This window comes from Muntiacus reevesi, chromosome 4 (assembly GCF_963930625.1).
Source record: "Muntiacus reevesi chromosome 4, mMunRee1.1, whole genome shotgun sequence".
NCBI lineage: Eukaryota > Metazoa > Chordata > Mammalia > Artiodactyla > Cervidae > Muntiacus > Muntiacus reevesi.
This window is the reverse complement of record NC_089252.1, coordinates 124,265,193-124,288,736: the sequence shown is the minus strand read 5'-3', so window position 1 is coordinate 124,288,736 and position 23,544 is coordinate 124,265,193. Positions and strand designations below refer to the sequence as shown.

At 43.7% G+C, this 23,544-nt stretch overlaps 1 protein-coding gene across 1 annotated transcript in view; it reads left to right on the top strand.

Moving 5' to 3' along the window:
• The window catches only part of E2F7 (E2F transcription factor 7), a 37,465-nt gene extending 14,363 nt beyond the window's left edge, over nt 1–23,102 (top strand). The window contains exons 5-13 of the mRNA XM_065934128.1: nt 313–603; nt 1,792–1,950; nt 3,406–3,540; nt 11,041–11,226; nt 11,671–11,743; nt 13,886–14,378; nt 16,250–16,490; nt 18,060–18,481; nt 20,133–23,102. Coding sequence (XP_065790200.1) covers nt 313–603; nt 1,792–1,950; nt 3,406–3,540; nt 11,041–11,226; nt 11,671–11,743; nt 13,886–14,378; nt 16,250–16,490; nt 18,060–18,481; nt 20,133–20,303 — 2,171 coding nt within the window. The 3' untranslated portion in view covers nt 20,304–23,102. The remainder of the gene's footprint in view (nt 1–312; nt 604–1,791; nt 1,951–3,405; nt 3,541–11,040; nt 11,227–11,670; nt 11,744–13,885; nt 14,379–16,249; nt 16,491–18,059; nt 18,482–20,132) is intronic.
• The last annotated feature ends 442 nt before the right edge of the window (nt 23,103–23,544 follow it).

Genomic DNA, 23,544 nt, shown 5'->3' with positions numbered 1-23,544 from the left:
ATCTCAAGGTGGATGTTTACCCTAGATCTTATCAAGAGTTGGGTCCCAAGAAGAAAAAAGAAAAATAATTTCTGTTGCTTGCATTCTCATAGGATGAATTTGTTGAGCAATTATATTTGCTGGGCAAAGCATCACACGAAATAGTTCACAGACAAGGCCCAAGCCTTCAAGGAATTTATACTCATAATGTTCTTTGGGGCTTCCCTGGTGGTCCAGTGGTTAAAATTCTGCACTTCCACTTCAGGGGCCCAGATTTGATCCCAGATCGGGGAAGTTCAGCATGACAGTGGTTGGCTTCTATTTTTCAAACAGGCGTTGAAAGGAGACGCATCTATGACATTGTAAACGTGCTGGAGTCGCTGCATCTGGTCAGCCGGGTGGCCAAGAATCAGTACGACTGGCATGGTAGGCACAGCCTGCCCAAAACCCTAAGGAACCTCCAGAGATTAGGAGAAGAGCAGAAATATGAGGAGCAGATGGCACACCTCCAGCAGAAAGAGCTTGACCTGATAGATTATAAATTCGGAGAACGCAGAAGAGATGGCTATCCCGATTCCCAAGATCCACAGTTACTGGATTTCTCCGAAGCAGACTACCCCTCCTGTGAGTCCCCTGGGCCCACACCGGGCTCTTCTGAAGATGGGGAGGGCCAGATGGGCCACCCTGGAGGCATGTGGCCTCTCGGTGTGTCTCATGGAGACGGGCAGACAGATGGCTTCCCAACTGGGCTGCCCACTCCACCTCACGGGAAACCTGTCTAGCGGCAGTTTCATTGGTGTCTGGTGTGTTTGGATCATAGGTGGCGAGTAGCGTTCCAGTTTCAGATTAACAGTCCCACACTGCTGCCTGTTTGTGAGCCCTTAAGGAAAATTTACTTGGAAAGAATTTCTCTCTTCAAGAGTCTATTTGTTCCATTATATGTTGGAGTGGACAACTTAGAAAAGAACCCAGTTTGCAGGAAATGCTGATGAGGAAGACAGACAACCTTTCATCTGATACTGAATTTTTCTTACTTATATTGTATTACATTGTTCTCCCCCCTCCTAACTGCTGTGTATGCTGTCCTTCTTTGATCTTTATTCTCACCCTAATCCTCCTTGCTAAGCTGATAAAGTGCAAATGTTCCTTATGTTTCACTTGCAAATATAAGAAATAGATATGGAAGGGTGGGCCTGGCTGTCATTCCATTCACTACCTCATGCCTTTAATTGCACCCTATGAACCAGTCTTTATCCAAATAACCAGAGGAGACAGCCATCTGTCGGGGATGATTTGCCTATGGCAAATCACACATCTATGGCAACACACATCTAAGCAATGTCTCTTGCTTACTTATTGTTTATTTCTTTAACTTATTTCCAAAATGCAATGGAAGAGGTGGGTGCCTCCTATGTGGATGGTGTATTCTAGCTCTTGTGGGCTCAGAGAAATACAAGTGGAGTCCTTGCCTTTGAGGGAAGAGTTGATGTTCTGAAAACAGTTCCTGATCCCCACTCTATCCTTTCACCCTTCTACTTTAATCTTTTCCAAAATTGCTTCATAGATTCTATTCGGTGGAGTATGAGTATAAAGCATTTCAGAATTTATACCAACTATAGAATAATTTTAGGACCCGAAAAAAAATCTATCTTATTTCTTTATGAACCATCTTTTTGTGATGTGTGGCCAAGTGGTGATCAAAAGTGATCTCTCCATCTGCTAACAGAGTTAGATAGGTCTGGCAAACTACAAGTACAATCTTTCTTGTGGTAGATTATATGTTCTGATGCTTTTGTTTCATTCCCTTTGTAGCATCTGCAAACAGTCGGAAAGACAAGTCTCTGAGAATTATGAGCCAGAAGTTTGTCATGCTGTTCCTGGTCTCCAAAACCAAGATAGTTACTCTTGATGTGGCTGCCAAAATACTGATAGAAGAAAGCCAAGATACGCCAGACCATAGTAAATTTAAAAGTAAGCATCTTCACTCAAATCCACTTAGCACAGAAAGGATGGGGTTTCATCAGTTGATGTTTGCAGCTTTGGAGATTTTTTAGCAAATTATTTTGTTGAGATGTGCGCTCCTTCTTGCCTTCTTTGAGCTTCTTGGTGCTGTGAGAGGTAAGTTGATCACATCCTAGAATTCCTGTGAAAGTTCTGCCTGATGCCTTTTCCTCGGCAGAGTGGATGCTGGAGGCAGAATGGCATCCCACAGATGCATGTCAGGGAGGGTGTCAGAGGCTTTGAGTTTCTCTTTAGCATCGCTGCATCCAAGATGGAATGTCTGAGTTTTCTTTCCCTTTTCTCCTCACCCCCTGCATACTCTTCTGATGGGTGGACATGAAAGTTGTCTACAGGTAAGAACCAGAAGAACAGCAGGGGAGGGGGTGGGGGGAGCGGTGGGACATGGATGCTGGACAGGAGAGTGTTTGGAGTTTCACACCCAGAACATCTTCCTTTTCCGCCAGGCCTGGGTCCTGAGCCAGAGACCCTGGCTGCTGGTAGCTCATTCAAGCCCTGGAAACCGTGAATTCAACATTCTCTAGCTTTTGTTTGTTTCCAGCTGGAAGTATAGCCACCCTGTGGGAGAAAGGACTAAATAAAATCCAATTCTATCAGGATTGGGAAGAATACTGCATCTGGGGTGAACTTGAGGTTTCAGGCTGATAACCAGAGCCCTCTGCTTATCCTAGCCCTGAGTTCAAGTGGCTCTCCTCCCTGCAAGTTGACTTCTTGGGTAGAGCTTGCTTTGTGGGCATCGTCCTGCCCTTCTTATGTGTTACCGCCCGCCCCTCTGAATTCCTCCTCCAGTGCATGCATTTTCAAATGTCTCTCCCTGAACCTCTCAGACTCAGGGCGAGCCCACCCAGCCTCCCCCACTGCGTGTCCGCCAGGGCGAGAGGAGAGGCGCTGACTGTCTTCAGCACAGTCATGCCGCGTGACCTCAAGCCCCGGACAGCCTGCGTGCCGGCAGTGCAGCCTCGCCGGGAACTCCAGGGGGCCCCTGTCACTGTCACAGCCCAGCTGCCTGGGAGAGCGGGTGCCCCGGTCTCCTGTGGGGAGAGACTCCAGGCAAACTTCTGACAAGCCACGGATCAGAATGACATTTCCTAAAGCCTTTAATTACAGCCCGTTCGCCTCCCTCGGTGTTTTTGCAATCACAGTGATCCCAGCTTGTCACCAGGTGCCTCTGGTAGGAAGCATGAAGCTGTGAAAGCATAAGGACGCCCTGACCTTCGCTGAGTGGGGTGATCAGACACTGAAATCCTGAGTGATTTCACGCGGGAGCCACTGGCCTCTCCTGCTACCCCACTGCTCTCTGCTGGAGGCTGCTTTGGTGACTGAGAAAGTGACCCGTCACACAAACTAAGGTAGTGATGTCCCGGACCAAGGTGTGGTGTGACCACAACTGTTTTTTATGTCTTCAAGCAAAGGTACGACGCCTCTATGACATAGCCAATGTGCTGACCAGCTTGACGCTGATAAAGAAAGTGCATGTCACGGAAGATCGAGGCCGGAAACCTGCCTTCAAGTGGATCGGCCCTGTGGATTTCAGTTCCACAGGTAAGGCATGGTGTTGCTCAAGACCATCTCATGCATAATGCCCAGTTGCTGTTTTGAAGCATACACCTACCACACCTTCATCTCCCATCACCCACGTCACATTCAAAATTAGACTCATGCCACCAGCCTGGGAACAGTGAGCCTTAGTCTACAAGTGTGCTGGCAGCTCACACACAGGGAGCTTAGAACCTGGCAGTTTCTGAAACTATTAAATTACAGCTCATTGGCTTTTTTTTTTTATTTCATTTCAAAGTTCCTGGAAATTTGGGCCTGAGGATTAAAAATAATGCTTCATTTTAACAAGTTTTTGGGTTTTTTTAAATTTTAAAAATGATATTTCTTATGAACTCTGGTTGTTTCTGCATTAGCAGAATAAAACATTGTTTTTCTTTGAAATTCCAGATAATGTAAAAATTATATCAGTTACTGTCACAAAACTCATAGTTGGTAAGATGACACCTAAACATAGTATGGATGTAATGAGCACCTTTTCTGTAATTTATTTAAAACGTCGCAAGTGTCATAATTTTACTCAATTAGAGCAAAAGAGGGTATTATCTTCTACTTATTTTACAGGTAGTATTTGTGCAACTGGGGACTGGATCTTTCTGCACCAGCTATTTATGTATAGCTATATTGCCTGGAAAAAAGCCATTAAAGTTATTTTTAAATTGCCCTTCCAATGTTAGTCTTATTAGTATAAATTCCTGCACTTAACCCAGGCTTATAAAAGATATAGCTCTCTACCTCACTTTGTAACACATTATTCACTTAGAAACTAGATGAAGCCACTTACAACCAAGTATAATTAATTCAGCAAGTACTTACTGCATGTGAACTATGCAGGCAAAGTTCATTTTATTGCACTGAGCAGGTAATGCATTTTTCACAAATTGAACATTTGTGGCAACTGTATGATATCAGGTGATGCTTAGTATTTTTTAGCAATGATGTATTTTTTAACTTAGCTATGTACACTATTTAGATATGATGCTATTGCACAATACAATACAGCATAAACCTAGCTTTAATATTCACTGGAAAACAAATTCATGTGACTCGTCTTATTGCAGTGGCCTAGAACCAAACCCACAATATCTCTGAGCATTGCCTTTAGTAATGCCAAGGAAAACTCAAAGACTTTATGATACAGTCCCTGCCAGTATGAAATGTACAACTTTGCCACTTTATACTCCTGTTTTTGGCTTATCCTTGGGTTTTCACCAGTGACGCTCTCTTCCCTGTTTCAACATAAAATATTCTACTCAGCCTTCAATCTGGCTCAAATGTCAGCTCTTTCATGAAGTTTTCCCCAATTACTTCTTGCTTCAGAGCAAGAAGTGTCTCATCTGAACGACTGTAATTTAGTATCTTGACATTATACCTGGGGATGATATCATGGTATTGTCCCTGCTGTACACATTTGGGGTAGACACAGTTTTTATTCACCTTTGATTAAACCCTAGCATCCAGACCAGTGCCTTATGTACTTCAGTTGGTTAATGAGCTTTACTGAAGGTGTATAATTCATATACCTTTGAAAATCAGAGAATTCTTAAGCACTGCATATGATAGTACTGGCTCTGTAGGAATTCAGAGATGATATGGGTTAAGTTCTGATGGACTGTTAGGTTTTGGAGGGATGGAGGGCGTTTTTTTTTTTGTTGTTTTGTTTTTTTAGTTGAAGGAACAGATACCTAAGAACATCTCTGGCTTGTGTCAGAAAACTCAAGCATCCTGACTTAAGTGGAGGACCTAGGATAGGAATAATGAGAAGTAAGACGTGATCATTTGGGACCACATTTTGGAAAGCCTCAAAAGTTAGGCCAAGAAATCGGTACTAGTGGGTAGAAGTGACAGGGGTCTTTAGATAAAGAGATTAAAAGAGGGGAGGGATTCAAAATTGGTGGTGTCACTGAGGAAAATAAGATAGCCAGAGAAATGAGCTGATGTTGAGAAGTCGAGGAGTTTGTGGATTTATATAACCAGTGGGTCAACCCCTGGGAGTGCTCTGATCTGTCACGGTAGAGAGGACTTGGCGCTAGGTCAGGAACCTCAAATTGAACTTTCTTCCTCTGTCCTTCAGAAACCTGGGCCTCCGTCTGTATGCCCTATTTCCATTACTGACAGCACCGTTGTCATGAGCCCAACAATTAAATTTGGAACATCAAGTTACCTTTGATTTCATAATTCACTCCCCTTTACTCCTCAATTAGCAATTCACCTCTTTACTCTTTTCCTCCCCCACCATCAGGACCTTTCCTTCCTCTTAACAGCTTTATTGAGGTATCATGACATTCAATAAACAGCACCATGGTTAAAGTTATAGTTTGGTAAGTTCTGCATTATATGCCTCAGTGAAATAATCACTGCAACCAAAGCAGTTAAACCCATCACCCTCCAAAGCCTCCTTCTGTTCCTTGGAATACCTCCCTCCCTTTCCCCACTCCCAGCAACCAATGATCTGCTTTCCTTCACTCGAGACATGTTTGCATCTTCTAAAATGTTTAATAAGTGAATCACACACAGTCAGTGCTTCTTATTGGCAGATTCCGTATTTGTGAATTTACCAACTCTCTAAAATTTATTTGAAACTCCAGAATCAACACACAGCGTTTTCTGAGTCGTTCACAGATTGCAGAGTAGCACAGGGTTTTATTTGCCATTGCGTGTGTTCCCAGCTGAGGTCAGAACAAGGCAGCCCTCTGCCTTCTTGTTTCCCACACTTGCTTCTTTTGACTCATACTGTAAACAAGCATCCTTTTCATGGTCTTTTCAGTGCCACGTTTTCACGTTTCTGTGGTTTGTGTTGGTGATCTTGCTGTTTAAAATTGTTCCCAAGGGTCATACTGAAACGCTGTCTAGTGTTTCTAAGTGCACGAAGGCTGTGCTGTATCTTACAGAGAAAATACACGCGTTGGAGGACCTTAGTTCCGGCCTGAGTTCAGTGATTTTGACTGAGTGCAGTACTAATGGATCAACAAGGTGTTCTAAATGTGTCTTACACAGGCTCATGAAGCAGGGTTATGTACTGATCAGTTTATAAACATGTTTTTACCAGAGACTTGCAGAAAACTAACCCTGTATTTCCTTTGGGAGTGATGGTTCAGTATTAACTAATTCAGTGTTCACAGTAACTTTATAGAACTTTACCACAAATAATGACAATCAGCTGTAGTATGAATACTCTTTTTATCCGACTTCTTTCATTCAGCATAATTATTTTGAGATTAATTGTGTGATAGTATGTATCGATGGTGTATTCCTTTTTATTGCTGAGGAGTATTCATTGTATGGATATACTGTTCTTTATTCATGCACCTAATAGCGGACTTTTTAATTATTTTCACTTTAGAGCTATTACAAACAGAGCTGACTCATTGGAAAAGACCCTGATGCTGGAAAAGATGGAGGGTGGGAGGAGGAGGTGATGACAGAGGATGAGATGGCTGGGTGGCATCAGTGACTCAGTGGACATGAATTTGAGCAAACTCCAGGAGATAGTCAAGGACAGGGAAGCCTGGCATGCTGCAGTTTGTGGGTGGCAGAGTCAGACATGACTGACTGAACAACAGGCAAAGCTGCAGTGGATATTCACGTACATGTCTTATATGGAAACATGCTTTCATTCCTCCTGATTAACATCTAGGAGTGGAATAGGTGCATCACACGATAGGTGGATGTTTACGTTTTTGAGAAACTTCCAAGCTGTTTTCCAAAGTAGCTGTGACATTTTACATTCCCACCAGTGCTATATGAGAGTTCTGGGTCAGCCTGAGTTGTAGCTGTTCCAATAGGGGTGTAGAGGCATCACTGTTGTTTTACTTCGTGTTTCCCCGTGGTGTTCAATCCAGCCATCTGGTATCATTTGTCTTCTGTTTGATGGGCTTTCTTTAACATTTCTTAGAGTGAAGGTTAGCCAATGGTGAAATCTGCCAGTTGTTGTATGTCTGAGAACATCTTTATTTCACCTATATTTTTGAAAAATATTTTCCTTGGGTAAGGATTCTAGGTTGGAGGGGTTTTTTCCTTTTGGTACTTTAAAGAACTGGTTCCACTGTCTTCAAGCTTGCATTGTTTCTGACAAGAAATCTACCGTCATCCTGTTCTTCCACACATAATGTGTTTCCTTTTTTCTTCGTTACTTTTTTTTTTTCATTTATTTTTATTAGTTAGAGGCTAATTACTTTACAATATTGTAGTGGTTTTTGTCATACATTGACATGAATCAGCCATGGATTTGCATGTATTCCCCATTCCGATCCCCCCTCCCACCTCCCTCTCTTTGTTACTTTTAATATTTTTCTTTATGACTGGTTTTAAACAATTTGATTATGTGTGCATTGTTACAGTTTTCTCAGTATCTCTTTGATTTGTTGAGCTTCTTGGATCTATGGATTTAAACTTTTCATCAAGTTTGATAAATTTTTTGTCATTTCTTCTTTCCCCTCTGTCCTTTGACAACTCTAGTTATACTCATTTTTGGCTGTTTGAAGTGGTCCTACAGTTCATTGATGTTTTGTTCATTTCTTTGCCTCTTTTCTGTCACTTTGGATAGTGTTTATTGCTCTTTCTTTAAGTTCACAATTTTTTTTCTGCAGGCATGAACTTTTTTCTAAGCTGCCATGCATTTCACCCATGGTATTTTTCCATCTTCAACATTGTAGTTTTAATTGCTAGAAGTTTGACTTGGGCCTTTATAAGTTTTTTAAGGTATTTTACTTCTTGGCTGTGCTGGGTCTTCATTGCAGTGCACAGGCTTCTCATTGCGATGCCCTCTTGTTGCAGAGCACGGGCTCCAGGGTACGCGGGCTCAGTAGCTATGGCACACAGGCTTAGCTGCTCCGTGGCCTGTGGGAGCTTCCCAGACCAGGGTTCTCACCAGTGTCCCTTGCATTGCAAGGTGGGATTTTAACATCTGGACCACCAGGGGATCCTGGGCCTTTATAGCTTTGATGTTTCCACTTAACAAGTTCAATTTCTTGAGTTTGTGGAATATAATTATAATATCTATTTTAATGTGCTTGTCCACTAACTCTATCATCTGTGTCACTTTGAGGTCCATTTCAACTAATCTTTTCTGCTCATTGTGGGTTATATTTCCCTGCTTCTTTGTGTATGACGTAATTTTTAACTGTATGCCATGCATGTGTGCTAAGTTGCTTCAGTCGTGTCCAGCTCTTTGCAGCCCTATGGACTGCACCCGCTAGGCATCTCTGTGCATGGGATTCTCTAGGCAAGAAGACATCCCCTCCTCCGGGGATCTTCCCAACCCCAGGATGGAACACACATCTTTTATGTCTCCTGCATTGGCAGGTTACCCTAGAGCCACCTGGGAAGCCCGATTGTATGCCATTATATGTACACTGAGAATTATAAATTGTTATGTGCTAAATAATTCTCTCTTCCTAAAAATGTTCTTGAGCTTTGTTCTCTGATACAGCAAAGTTACTTGGAAACAGTCATCCTTTCAGCTCTTGCTTTTAAGCTTTGTTAGGCGGAACCCACCCTATCAGCAATTCGTCTTGAGTACACTGTCCCCTCTACTGAGGCAACACCCTCTTTAGCATTCTAACCAAAGACCATGAAGTATGAGATTTTTTTTCCCCACTGTGGCTACTGGCAGTCAGCATTATTCTCAGCCCTGTCTGAGTGCAGACACTGTTCTGTCTACTCCTTTTGAGGGCTGTTTCCTTGGCCTTGGGTAGTTTCCGCTCACGGATGAGTACTCCACTGAATACAGTCACCCTTTGAGTCTGCAGGTTCCACATCTGTAGAGTCAACTAATGATGGATCGAAAGTATTTTTTTTTTTAAATAGAGAAAGTTCCAGAAATCAAAACTCAAAATTTGCTGCACACTGACAGCTACTGAGATAGCACTTACATTGTATTAGGTACCATAGTAGGAGAAGGCAACGGCAACCCACCCCAGTGTTCTGGCCTGGAGAGTCCCAGGGACGGGGGAGCCTGGCGGGCTGCCGTGTCTGGCGTCGCACAGACTCGGACACAACTGAAGCGACTTAGCGGCAGCAGCAGGTACTACAGTACTCTAGAGATGACTTGGTGTACAGTGCCTACAAAATTTACTCCACTATCTACACAGGATTAAATCTATGCCATTTCATATAGGAGTCTTGAGCATCTCAGGTGAGATGTGGGGACTTGAAACCGATCTCCTGTGACTGCTGAAGGGCAGCTCTGCTCAAGGGGGGAACCCTCTGCAGACCTCCAGCATTCCTTCTGCATGGCTGTGCTCTTTAGGACCCTGCCCCACAGACGCTAGCTGCCCTGACGTTCCAGGTCTCCCAGCTCCATTCCCAATTGAAGGAGACTTCCAGGCTCTGCCTAGAGCGCCCTCTCTGCCCCTAACCTGGAAGTGTTATCCAGGCAGCAAGCTGGGCTGATCAGAGCTTCCCTCTTTTCAGTTCCTGTCTCCAGTGTTTCACTGTCCTTCATGTCCTTGTGTCCAGTATCTTGAGAACCATTGTTTTATATACTTAGTTCAGTATTTTATTTCTTTCAGGAAGGAGGGTAAATAATACTGTCTTGACCCACTTTCTTCTTTCTTCGAGTTGATTCTATAACTTCTGATTTTCTAAAGAGAGAATTTGTTGGGTTTTTATTATAAGAAAAAGAAAAGCGTAGGTGGTTTTCTTTTTCAGTATTTCTGTATTTTAGAAAATGTAAGTCTAGCTGGGCCTTTCAGTTTATTAAATCAGTCTTATAATTAAAATGTGCATCCCTTGAACTTAAAAAAAATAGCACAGATGAGCAGGGTAGGAATGACTATCTGAACAATGTAAGTGTTTCTTTATAGAACATAGACCTGGTTCTATATAGAGATTTCTGTCCTGATTTCACACAGGCTTATTTAAGCATAAAATTGGCCTCAGGGCCAGTCTTCTATTACCCTCACTGTTCCGCAGCATTTCAACCATGAGGTGTCTGCTGACCTTATGTCTTTGGTCACTTAGTAACTGAGCTTCCTGCTGCATAAGAAAGAAATAATAAAGCATAATAATAGGAAACAGAGATTCTTATACTCATTGCCCTGGGACTGTGGCATAAGAGGCTGATTGCAATTAATGTTAAAATCTCCAAAAATTCATGTTGGGCTGAGTATGATTGGGTTTTCCTTTGATATCTCTGCCCAAAGAAAGCATCTGAAATGTCAGGTCCATTCTAATTTGGGTTATAGAACATCCTGCTCTACTTTTGTTGCAGTTTAGATAATTTTAGAATATATATGGATTCAGTCTTTAAAGTCACTGACTAACTTTTTGAAAAGATTAGTACACTGAAAGAAATTGGGGTTTGAGATAAGGCTCATGAAATTCCTTTGTCTTCGTTTTTAATTTATAGGTAGCTCCATTACAATGAGAGGTTCTCAAAGCCGTATCTTAAAAAGGCTAAAATTATCCTGAATTATAGCTATATAACAACACTATAACATCTATATAACAACACTAACACTATAACAACATCTCTTTTTTATTTAGATGACGATCTCATGGATGTTTCTACACCTATCCTACCAGAATTGAAAAAAGAAATATATGGCCACATTCAGTTCTGTGCAAGACAGAAACTTGCTCGACACGGCTCTTTTAACTCAGAGCAGGCTTCTGAGAGGATACAGAGGAAAGTGAACTCAGAACCCAGCAGCCCTTACAGACAAAAACAAGGTATCTGCCTTTACTTAACCCACCGACTCTATCAGTCACCATGTAATGGTAGCCCGACCTGTGCACTGACGTTTTAAAGTGAGCTGACTATAGGCTCTGCGTGAGATGGTGACTTCACAGGGTGGCCCTCGACCTGAAATTGATTCTCGTTGACCTTGAAGATTGAAGATTACTTGGTTTGCCATGGTTAACCTCTTTGATGCATCTCAGCAATTCATCAGATTTATAAAGCAATATTTGCTTTGTTTTGTTTTCTTACTAATTTTTAATGAGACCTACATTCACTGCTTAGAACTAGCTTCTGGACATGTCTGTCTCTAAATCAAAACCAGGATGGATTTAGTCTTATAATCCTTGAGCTGTGAATAGTGAATCCTGCTGTACATAACTTAGCTGTGTATAAGCCCCTTGCTCTATTTGTTAGAACTTTGTTTTCCTCTTTAGGATCAGGAGGCTACTCCTTGGAAATTGGAAGTCTGGCAGCTGTCTACAGACAGAAAATAGAAGACAGCTCAAAGTAAGTAGTCTCCATCCTGGTTTTAACTGTGACTCAATTGTAATGCCACCTATCAAGGGTAAAGTTTAGCAGTCCTGCTCAAAAATCAGCCATTTGTTTATTAAGAACTTTGTAAGTTTCCCCCCTTGTGCCCAACACTGTGCAGGATTTGGCATCTGGGACCCAAAAATTGAAAATTTTTGTGAAAAATTTATCCCCTAGGCTATGAAAACTTACCAGGAAAAATAAATAAAAAGACAAATACACTGAGAAAAGACAAGTCACTACTAATGTGACAGAGAAATAATGTATCATAGTCCCATGAATCACTTTGTCATTATCCTAACTAACGTCATTTATGAACTACCGGGTACTATTCTTAAAAGGTTTGTGTGTATTATCTCATCCAATTATACAACCTTTTGAGGTTGGTGCTATTATCCTAATTTTACAGGGAGGCAGTTGAAATCCTGAGAGGTTAAGTAACTCGCCCAAAGTCACAAAGTTATTAAGTGAAAGAACTGAGATTTAAACTTACACTATCTGAATCAGATTTGAGGTTTGATTTTGAAGGAAATCACATATTAGCAGAGGAAACAGAGGAAATGCTGAAAAGAGAACAGAAGAGGTTTATAATGACAGACAAGGGAAGAAAAAGACTGTTGAGCCAGTCAGGGAGTGAATGGGAAGTAAGCCGTAGTGATTTGTCCAAATAAGACAGAGGAAGAGCTTGGGGTATTGGAGGTGGGTAGGTCAAGTTGGCAGAATGCTTTGAAAGCCAAGTCGTAGAGTTTAGACTTAGCAGATGGACACTAAAGGGTTATTGTAGCTTCACTGGAGACCATTCAGGCTGCTTTGAGCAGGTAGGGTTGGAATTAGAGAAGGACTGCATGTTAGGGGATCACAGAATAGTGCATTCCCTTCTTTCTGCTCTGCTGTGGTGCGGGTCCACACCATCAGCTGGCGATGGGAAGAAATGGAAACCAGCATAAGACAGTGAGTCAGCAAGAGTTAATTTGAACGTGTGCTGTGCTGTGCGTAGTCAGTCATGTCTGACTCTGTGTGACCCCGTGGACTGCAGCCTGCCAGGCTCGCCTGTCCATGGGGATTCTCCAGGCAATGATACTGGAGTGGGTTGCCATGCCCTCCTCCAGGGGATCTTCCCGACCCAGGAATCGAACCCATGTCTCCTGAATTGCAGATTCTTTACCATCTGAGCCACCAGGGAAGCCCAAGAATACTTGAGTGGATAGGCTATCGCTTCTGCAGGGGAGCTTCCCGACCCAGGAATCGGGTCTCCTGCATTGCAGGCAGATTGTTTAGCAGCTGAGCTACCCAGGAAGCCCAGTTTGAATGTGTGCTGCTTGAAAATTCTAGTAATATAGAGCGGAATTGGAGGAGAACAACAGAGAATAATTCTGTAAATACATTTACTTCCTCGCTCACTGCTTACTTCATTCATCTCACAGTGAACGTGAGAAAAACAAGGGGTGCCCTTAAAATCGCATCTGGCCTGTTATCTGCCGGACATCTCTCAGGGATTCCGTGTGCAGCCCCACTGGGTGACCTTCCGTAGTTAGATGAGCCTCTGGGCTTCAGTGTTCCTCCTCTAGTGGGGGAGTGGGCTGAGAGTCGCTCGTGTTAAAGAATGATGTAACCATACCCCGCTGGTCATTATAGCATCTGTGATGACTACTGGCTGTGGCAGAGGCGGAGAGGAGCCTCTGAGAGCCCCAAACTGAGAGCCCCTATCTTGTTGCAAAGCATCCATCCAGGTTAATAATATGTGGTCGTCTGCTTCAGGGGTTGGCTCATGATCTCAGGGAGCCCACTTTAATAGCAGGAGTGGGGGGTTTCCCTGGTGGTCTAGTGGTTGAGAGTGTGCCTTGCATTGCAGAGGACGAGGGTTCAATCCCTCGTCGGGGAACTAAGATCCCACTGAGATCTTACATGCCGGGGAGCAACTAAACCTGCAAACCACAGCCTGGAGAGCCTGCAACTAAGATCCAATGCAGACAAATTAATTTTAAAAAGCTTTTTTTAAGTAGCAGGAGAGAGCAGTGTTGCCTCAGTCCTGCTTTGGTTCGTCTCTCTTTAGGAAAGCGAGCTGAGGTCGGTAGACTGTGGTAACCGCATGGCCCCGCTCTGTTCGCTTCCTTACAGGGCGGAAGCTTTCGCCAGCCAGCGCGCGATGCCTCCGCCGAGCAGCCTGGACCCCGCGGCTCCTCTCCCCAGCCTGTGTGTTGACTCGGAATACTGTGTGAGCCCCTTGTCCTGCCAAGTCCTCCCTGCGGCCCAGACAGAGTCGAAGGCCTTGTCGGCCCAGACCGGTCTGAGCGGCGGAGGCGGCGTCTCCCTGGCCGCCGCGGCGCGGGACGGGGAGCCGCTGGTGGCGGCCGCCGGGCCCCTGCTCTACGTGCCTCCCGCTCCGCTGATCATGCTGTGCGGGGGCCTGCAGGAGGGGCCGCCGGGGCCGGGCGCGGGCTCCGCGGGCGGCGGCGGCTCCGAGGGCGCGGCGGCAGAGCAGCCCCCCGTGGCCTCGGGTCAGAAGCGCCTGAGCAGGGACAGGAAGCCCCCGCAGGAGGACGAGGCGCCCGCCACCAAGAGACAGAACAGGGACCACGGGGCCGGCCCCCTCGCCCTTGTGATGCCCAAGGTGAGCGCTCGGCGGCTGTGCCGACGGACGGCGCCTCAACCCGGCGTCTTCCTCACTGGGACGCGCAGGTAGTCACAGGCTCCTGAGTCTGGAACAGGAGGTGGTGCCTGTATCATTTTTATGCTTAAGGCCAGGACTGCTTCTTCCAAGTAACCTGGCCATAAAGTTCAGTTTAGTTCAGTTGCTCGGTCATGTCTGACTCTTTGTGACCCCATGAACTGCAGCACCCCAGGCTTCCCTGTCCATCACCAACTCCGGAAGCTTGCTCAAACTCAAGTCCATGGAGTTGGTGATGCCATCCAACCATCTCATCCTCTGTCATCCCCTTCTCCTCCTGCCCACAATCTTTCCCAGCATCAGAGTCTTTTCCAGTGAGTCAGCTCTTCACATGAGGTGGCCAAAGTATTGGACTTTCAGCTTCAACATCAGTCCTTCCAATGAACGCCCAGGACTGATCTCCTTCAGGATGGACTGGTTGGATCCCCTTGCAGTCCAAGGGACTCTCAAGAGTCTTCTCCAACACCACAGTTCAAAAGCATCAATTCTTCAGCACTCAGCTTTCTTTATAGTACAACTCTCACATCCATACATGACTACTGGATAAACCACAGCCTGGACTAGATGGACCTTTGTCAGCAAAGGAATGTCTCTGCTTTTTATTATGCTATCTAGGTTAGTCACAGCTTTTCATCCAAAAAGCAAGCATCTTTTAATTTCACGGCTGCAGTCACCACCTGCAGTGATTTTGGAGCCCCAAAAATAGTCTCCCACATTGCAGATGGATTCTTTACGAACTGAGCCACAAGGGAAATCCAAGAATACCGGAGTGGGTAGCCTATCCTTTCTCCAGTGGATCTTCCCAACCCAGAAATCGAACCAGGGTCTCCTGCATTGCAGGTGGATTCTTTACCAACTGAGCTATCAGGGAAGCCCTGGCCATAAAGTAGTCCTGTAATAAAAGTAATTTTTAGAAAAATCACACTTGGCATAAAATGCTAAAAAGTAAAAAGAAAAAAAAAAAGAGAGAGCCATTCATTGTTAACATGTTTGTATATCCTTTCCCAGACTGTTTTGCCTTATTTTTTTTAACACGTCAATGAAACAACCATCTGCTCCAGGGTGCCCCTGAGGTCCAGGTCAGGAATTTGGTGCCGCTGGCTCTGCGTCTGTGTCAGTGCTCATGTCACTGCTCAGGGAGCCCATTTTTCTAGAATAAAAGAACAAAACTCTAAGCTGTCTGCATCCCCTGCTTAGTAGCCTTTGGAGGTCAATGCGATATGACCAGTAAAACTCCCAGAAAGCAGAAGCACTGTCATCACAGCCATTCGTAGAGGGTCAGCGAAGCACACTTCATGGACATCAGTCCCTTAATTAAGACCCTTCCTCCTCTATGCATTCCTCTTGCCAAAATGGATTTTTCTAGTTTTGTATATAGCCTGTGGCTATAGAACAGCAGGAAAAGACTGACTGGTGTGTCTATATATGTGTGTCTCAGATAAACAGGATGGCTTTGGGTCAGCCCTGCAATTCTTATCCAGCCCCTAAAAGCCTGCAGCCATCAACATCCTTTGTGTATTCCAACTCAGTCATTTATTTCACCTTCTAAACACCATGCTTACATAACCATTATTGAAATCGCCATCATTTCTGTGCTTAAGGAACCTTAAGCCTACAGAAGCCCCTGGCATGTCCTTGATCTTCAGACCATTGCTCTAAACACATCAGAAATGACAGGCATACACAAATGAGGATGGCGCACAGTGGTGCCTGACCTTTTCATTTTATGGGTTAGCTATTTGGAGAAAACTGTTACGATAGTTCACTGCTGGGAATTTGATTTGCTTTTCTGTTTCTGGTTGGGTTTTGCTTAGAAACCTTCAGATTCCACAGACATCGCCTCTCCCAAGACCTCTGCACCCCATGAAGACACTCTCATGAACAGACAACTTTCTGCTGCAAAAGCAGTTTTGGGAAAGGCTACCACAAACGGCTTCGTCACTTCTGAGTGGGAAAATCCTTCTAGAAATACAGAGATAGAAAAGCCTTCAAAGGAAAATGAGAGCACCAAAGAGCCCTCTCTGCTGCAGTATCTTTATGTGCAGTCACCAGCAGGTAAGAGGTGTCACGTCTTCGAGTCCTCTGGGGTAGTCAGATTATACATTGCATGTTTGCATTTCTCTTTACATCATGTGACTGATGTCTTGAGGGGCTGTCTCTTGAGTCATTTCACTCCAGCCCCTGGCTTTCTCCATCAATGAAATGAAGATGGAGCCTGCTTTCACTTTCACTAACCTCACAGATGACAAGAAAGTCATTAGGGCAGGTAATTTATTTTTAATGCATTCAACTTTCCTTGGTTAAAAAAAAAAAAAGCACAAATATTCAAATGGCATTTCTGTTTTTATAATTCAGCTGAGTCTGGCATCGGTTCAGTTTCACAATATGAACCTCTTGGCCACCATGTGCAGCTCACACGCCGACCACTTAAATATCCCAAAGTGCTGACATGTCCTTGTGGTTGAGTGCCGGGACTGGAGTGAGGGGGCTGGACATTAAAACCTCTTCTGATCTGCGTGAAATTAAGTATCTAGCCCTCCTGAATTGGTAAAATAGCAATAATAAAAGCACCTGCTTCTTGGGGGTGCTATGAAAACAAGATTAAATTTAATAAGCTAATACATCTGGAGCACTTAGAATAATAGTGCCTGACACTTAGAAGATTCAGTAAATGCCCTCTTTTGAAATAAAGCTGAAATATGTTACCTAATTTTTTAAAATATGCACTGTGTACATGAAGCTGCTCTTGATACAAAGAGACTTACAGTTATTTTCCTCAGTTTCTTGTTCCTGTCACAGGTTAGGTGGGTATCTGTTACTATTCATTTATCTAGAACACATTCTTTATTCCTTTAGCCAATATTTTGTGAGAGCTTCACCTAAGCATGATAGTGTTACTGATACCTTAATAAACAAAAAACAGACCCAGGTTCTTCAGAATGAAAATGTCAGTCCAGCAAAGGGATCAATAGCTTTTTCTGGGCCATGGGTCCTTGGACGCTATGATGAAGCCTGTGGACTCCTCCTTAGGGTGTTTACAAATGCAGAAAATTAAAAACATAGGATTACAAAGGAGGCAAATTGCATTGAAATCCAACTAGGGGAATTATTTTAAATTATAGTGATAAGAAGATCTGCCAAGCCTCTCATAACTTGTGGGGAGCTTTAGACTCAAGAAATCTTCCATCAAAGTAAGATTATATGAATACACCCGTGCTTTTTACTAGTGACAGTGTCAAGGTACTGTTCATTCGGTTGTGATTTGTTGCCTGTGATCTTAACTGAGGGAAATATAAATTTCAGTTAGAAGTTGATCAAAAGAAAGATACTATTTTTCCCATCCAGGTTCACTTTTCTCCTCAGTTTGGGTTCCGTGGAACCCATGTTAATAAACTCTGTTGGGAGATGTGAGCATCCCCCAAATATTCACACAAGTAAAGGTGGACATGGGGAGGTGGCCATTGCTGCAAGGAAGTGAGGGGGTGCTGGAAGAGCATGGAGGGGTGGCCTGGTCTGGAGGTGGATAGTTTACTGTGGGCTCCCATTTTAAAAGGCCCTGAACGTGGGCGCTTGGATGGCATCTTCACTTTGCACTGACTTCCACCTGTTCTGCTTCCGTTGCAGGATTAAATGGTTTCAACGTGCTCTTGTCTGGCAGTCAGAGCCCCCATGCTGTGGGCCTGCCCGTGGGCCCGCTGCCCCCGCTCAGCGTTCCGTGTGTGGTCGTGCCGTCGCCAACACTGGGTGCCATTCCTGTTCTCTGCTCTCCCACGGTGCCCGGGCCGGGGTCCTCTGCTCCCAGCCCTCTCCCTAACGCGGGACCTGTGAATTTTGGCTTGCCTGGCCTCGGATCAACAGCTCATCTTCTCATCGGCCCTGCCGCCCTGGTCAACCCAAAGTCGTCCACACTCCCCTCCACAGACCCTCAGCTTCAGGGTCCATGCTCACTTCACCTGAGTCCAGTGATGTCAAGGTCACATGGCAGCGTGCAGCCTGGATCCCCCGCTTATGGAGGTCACCCAGCCCCCGCGGTAAAATCACGACAGGTGAGTCCTGAGGGTCCATGTTAGCCTGGCACAGGGCGGCGCAGCACGCCGTGATGGGATTCACCTGCATTGCATCAGGCTTCCAGGTGGCACCAGTGGTTAAGAGCCCACCTGCCAGTGCAGGTTCAGTCCCTGAGTGGGGACGATCCCCTGGAGGAAAAGTGCCAACCTTCTCCAGTACGCTTGCCTGGGAGATTCCGTGGAGAGAGGAGCCTGCCAGGCTACATACAGTTCATGTGGTCGCAAAGAGTCAGACACGCCTGAAGCCACTTAGCACACGCACAGTCAGACTTTAGTCAAACAACTTTCAGACGGGGATCCAACACCAGATTCTAGCTAGCGTCCGCTGTAGACCCAGAGGCATCTGCTCATTTCATTAAGTATTGAGACTGAAGGGGGAGATCCTGTGCTTTGAAGGCAAAAATAGTTTTAGGTGTCAATCTGTTTCTTAGAATCAGAAGGGACTTCATCGTTCAGGGGGATTTTGGATGCATGCTGACTATCCAGGTGATTTCTCCAAGCTCTCATTTCATTAGATCAATAAAGGAGACCATCCTGAATTTTAGTTGTGCAGCTATAGAAATAGTCAAGGGAAATGAAAGTCTTAATACTAGCTCAAAGGTTGTTCAGTTCAGTTCAGTCGCTCAGTCGTGTCCGACTCTTTGCGACCCCATGAATTTTAGCATCTATCATTTCTTAAAATGCATTGTTTAGGAGGCAATGGATATATTAATACATACCCATTGTTTCCATGATGTGTGTGTGTGTGTGTATACACACATACTCACAAAATATACACAGATGTACATGTGTAAATGTCTATAACCAGTGTAAATTAATCAGTACTTTATTCACTTCCCCCAGTTCCATCTGTAGTTCAGTCAGTAAGCATTCGTTGAACTCCTGTTATGCATTAGGCATTGTTCAGAATAATTACTTTCTTTCCCAGAGAAAGGGTTATGCTATGGCCACAACTATTTTTAGACAAGTAATCCGAATCTCAAAAGTTTGCTAGACGTTGAAGTCAACATGTTTTTAAACAAGGGGATTGTAACATACCATATGCGTATTTTTGATGATTGGTTATGTGTTAGGCACTGACCTAGGCAGTAAAGATACTGGTAAACAGGATAATGTTTCCTGCCCTTTTAGGGCATGTTAAAGGGGTAAATGTTTAACATGAGAAGATAAACATTAGCAAGTAAACAAAAAGAGCAAAGACACATACACGTACTACTCACCAGGAATGATCTAAAGCGCTTTAAAAATATTCTCTCATTTAAGTCTCACAGTCCTGTTAATTCAGTACTTTGGTCATCCCCATCTTCGGATGAGGAAACTGAGGGACGGATCGGTTAAGTAACTTGCCCAAGGTCACACAGCTAGTTATGGCAGAGCCCAGACCCTGGCTCCAGCCGCTTGTGACCGCTTCACTAGGCCACCTTTCTGCACAGAAAATAAGTCAGCTAATTTCCGGTTGTGATGAGTGTTGTGAAGGAGACACATTGGATGAATGTGGCAGAAAAGCAAAGAGGATGGAGCGCCTGCATGGGGATCACAGCCACACAGGTCAGGAGGGGGCTTCCAGTTCAGAGACTTGAGGCGATGTGAGGTCACTTCTGTTTTTATGTACTTTTCTCTCCTGTTTCAGTCTCCAGTTCCAGTGACCCCCAAGAGCATCCGGTGCACACACCAAGAGACGTTTTTCAAGACGCCTGGCAGCCTCGGGGACCCTGTCCTCAGGGGAAAAGAAAGGAATCAGTCACGAAGCTCCAGCTCGGCACAGAGGAGACTGGAAATCCCCAGCGGGGGTGCAGACTAACCTGATGCTTTGCCCAGCAGAGGTGAGGATCCAGGCGCCTGAATTTCCCTTGGTCACAGGTCATGTCCTAATGCTGAACCGAAACCAGCATGCATCCTTCCTCTCTCCTGCATCCCCTGGTTCTAATGTTAACTATCCATCTTCATGAAGCATCTATATTCCTGCAAGTAATTGTTCCTAATTGTGCATTTCATACCAGTTAGTGTCCGACTCTGTACGTGGTGTCACAGTGGAAGCATCAGCTGACTTCTGTCATTTTCATTCAGGAATCATCTTATTGCTGGAAGGAAATCTGAATAGCCTCCTGGAACCTTGTGGTTTTTCTAAAGGGGAGGGGCGCGTCTAGCACTTAACTGGGGTGAATGTTCTTGACGTGTATTACCGCTCACCCCGAGTAGATCTGTGGTGAGAGAAACTTCCTTTCTGCAGTTTAAAAAAGCTACTGCTTCCTTTGGCTTCATCAGGAAGCCAGCTTCAGTTGTGAATCCTATGGTATTATTTATTTTGTTCGTGAAGTGGGATTTAGTGCAAAAAAGTTTACAACGACAGCAAAACACATATTTTTCAGGGTATGACGACTTGAATGTTTGTACTTTTTTCCTATAATTTGCCCTGCACTTACTTTACAACCTAGTAATAATGTGGATAAATATATATACATGACGGAATGTCAAGACCAAAATAACTGTGAATGGTACACCTTGCTATAATGAACTGTGCTAACCCAACCTGGGCGTGAGCATTAAGATGAACTCTAGCAGCCAGATAGCTGCTGCTCAATAACTGTGTGAACAGTGAGGTTTTACTGATCATTTGCTTAAAAAAAAAAAAAAAGGAAAAAACCTACCATGTTCAGTTTCCTTCACTACATGCCCTTGTGGTTTTTTATTTAAATGTTAACTGTAGAGTATCAGGTATGGGACGTCTTCTAGCAATTGCTTTTTTATTGAATAAATCAGGATGGTAGAAAGGAATTCTACAGAGAATTGAGACCTAGCTGGGATGTTTTAGTAGAATTCTGAAGAATGACAATGTAAAGATTGATATAGGACAATAGGTGATGCATTTCTTTTTTTTTTTTACTTTTTTTCTTCATGTTGGGAAGAGTAAGAGGGAAAACAGACACATTATGTTTAGAATCCGAAAGTATTCAAACCACAGTGATTTTTTTCATAGAAGTTCTGCAAAATGAGAACAGAGAGTGCAGGGGATCATTGTTCTAGCATAAATGCAATTCTAGAGACGTATCAGTATCCCTTTGTCAAACTGTGTTCCTTGAGGATTTCATTAAGTGGCAGAACTAGATCTTTGCATGCCTAGATGTGTTGATTCTTACCTCATGGTCTCTTCAGAACAGATGGTTTCCTCCTCCCCCCACAACCCTCCCTCCCTCTCCCCCTTCATTTTCCCCTCCTTTCCTTCCTTCCTTCCTTCATTCCTTTCTCCTTCTTTAAACTTTTAAAATTTGGAGTCTTGGTGTAGGGTTTTATTTTTATTTTTGGACCCAAAATGTTATATGAAAGAATAAAAATATTAATTTAAGAGACTCTGGGAGTCTGATAAAGTAGCTTTATATTAACTACAGGATGGTATTAGCCTTATCACCCCCACGAGATTGTTGAAAACTTGAGGTAGGTAGCCAGATTAAATAAATTTGCTATTATATAAAATTTTTATCAACACTAAACTTTTAAAGTTTACAAGATGGTTTTTTCCCCCCTTTTCATAGTCTTCTCTAGAGTTAAACAGATAAAAAGTCCAGTCCTCATCTTCTGCTAGTCTAATTGTATGGTAATGATTACCCTGAAGTAATAGGATGGATTTCCTATCGAAACAAAAATATCCTTTTTTCAAGTAGATTGTAAAACACACGGCATATAAATCCATACAAGATACATACATTTTAAATATATCATGCTTCAGACCATCCACAGAATATTTTCACTTCAGAGGGCTACATTTAGATGAAAATACAGACTGATTTTCCCCTCACTGTTCTTGGATGCCTGCCACTTTAACTTCTCAATCCTTTTTTAATTCTGTTCATGGTGTGACCATATAAACCTCAGAAGATTTACGGTTCTTGAGGAGCATTAACAGACAAACCCATAAGTGAGATTATGATTCTGTGACCATACTTAGCAATAGAAAAACCAAGAGCAGGTTCCTTTTGCATTCAGTACCCACTTCTTCACGTGGCTCCATGGTGTGTAGAAATGATAATGCAGTGGTCATTTCTCTCGGAATATGAATCTGTTTGTTAGAGAGCAGCTGACGGTAGTGGAACAGCTGAGCTAGATGTGGATGTTAGGGGTGGGGAAGAAGCCTTGGTGTCAATCTTGAGTCTATCATTGTATAATTTCGTAAAAGAAAAAAAAAAAAGATTGTCCGTGACCCTGCTAAGGGAATGCAGCTCTGAGTCAGCACTGAGGGAGGTGTGTGTGTGTGTCCTGCACTGTCCAGGGTTTGTGAAACCCTTCCATTCTGGTACAAGAGTTGGGGGTGTAACTTTTATACTTGAATCTACCTACCAAGTTTACATTTCTCGATTCCTTTTTGTAAGGTGCTATTTCTGTATTTAAAGAACGTTTTCTCCCAGTGTAAAGCTGCTTTCCGCTTTGTCTTATTGCACTGCTAGTTTTGTGTAGGTATTTTATTGCTGCTTACTGCTTTCTTTTGTATCACGTAGCTCTGCTCTTTCTTCCAATGGCTATATTATCTATATAATTTGTTCGTTTTTTCTTTTAGCAAAGTATTAAGCTTTATAAAATATCAATAAAAATTAATTCATTTTAACAAGAGGTGTTGGTTGTATTTGTTGGTGAGCTTTCTGTAGATACTGATTTCATGGTAAAACCATTCACTGTTACAAAGTAGCCAACCAGACCTTCACAAACCCAAGTCAGATCTTTTTCCTGAGCCCTTCCGGCGGTTCCCAAATGCCAAAACTTAACAGTAGCAGAATCATGTGGGAGCTTGGGCAGGTTGAGGGACTCTGCTATTGAGATTTTCATTTCTGCCAGAGGTAGAATCACTGTGGGTTTGAAGTTTCCAGATGATGTGAGGCTTAACCAATACAAGAATCACCAGTGAGATCACCTCCCTGGCTTCTCATGATCTGTTAGGTTAAATGGTTCTTAGTCTAGCAAATGCTCACCCAATCATTGTTCAAAGCCAGATTCCATGGTTAACCCTCACTTGAACCTCCAAGAGACTTACTCTGACTTTCCTTAGCTCATAT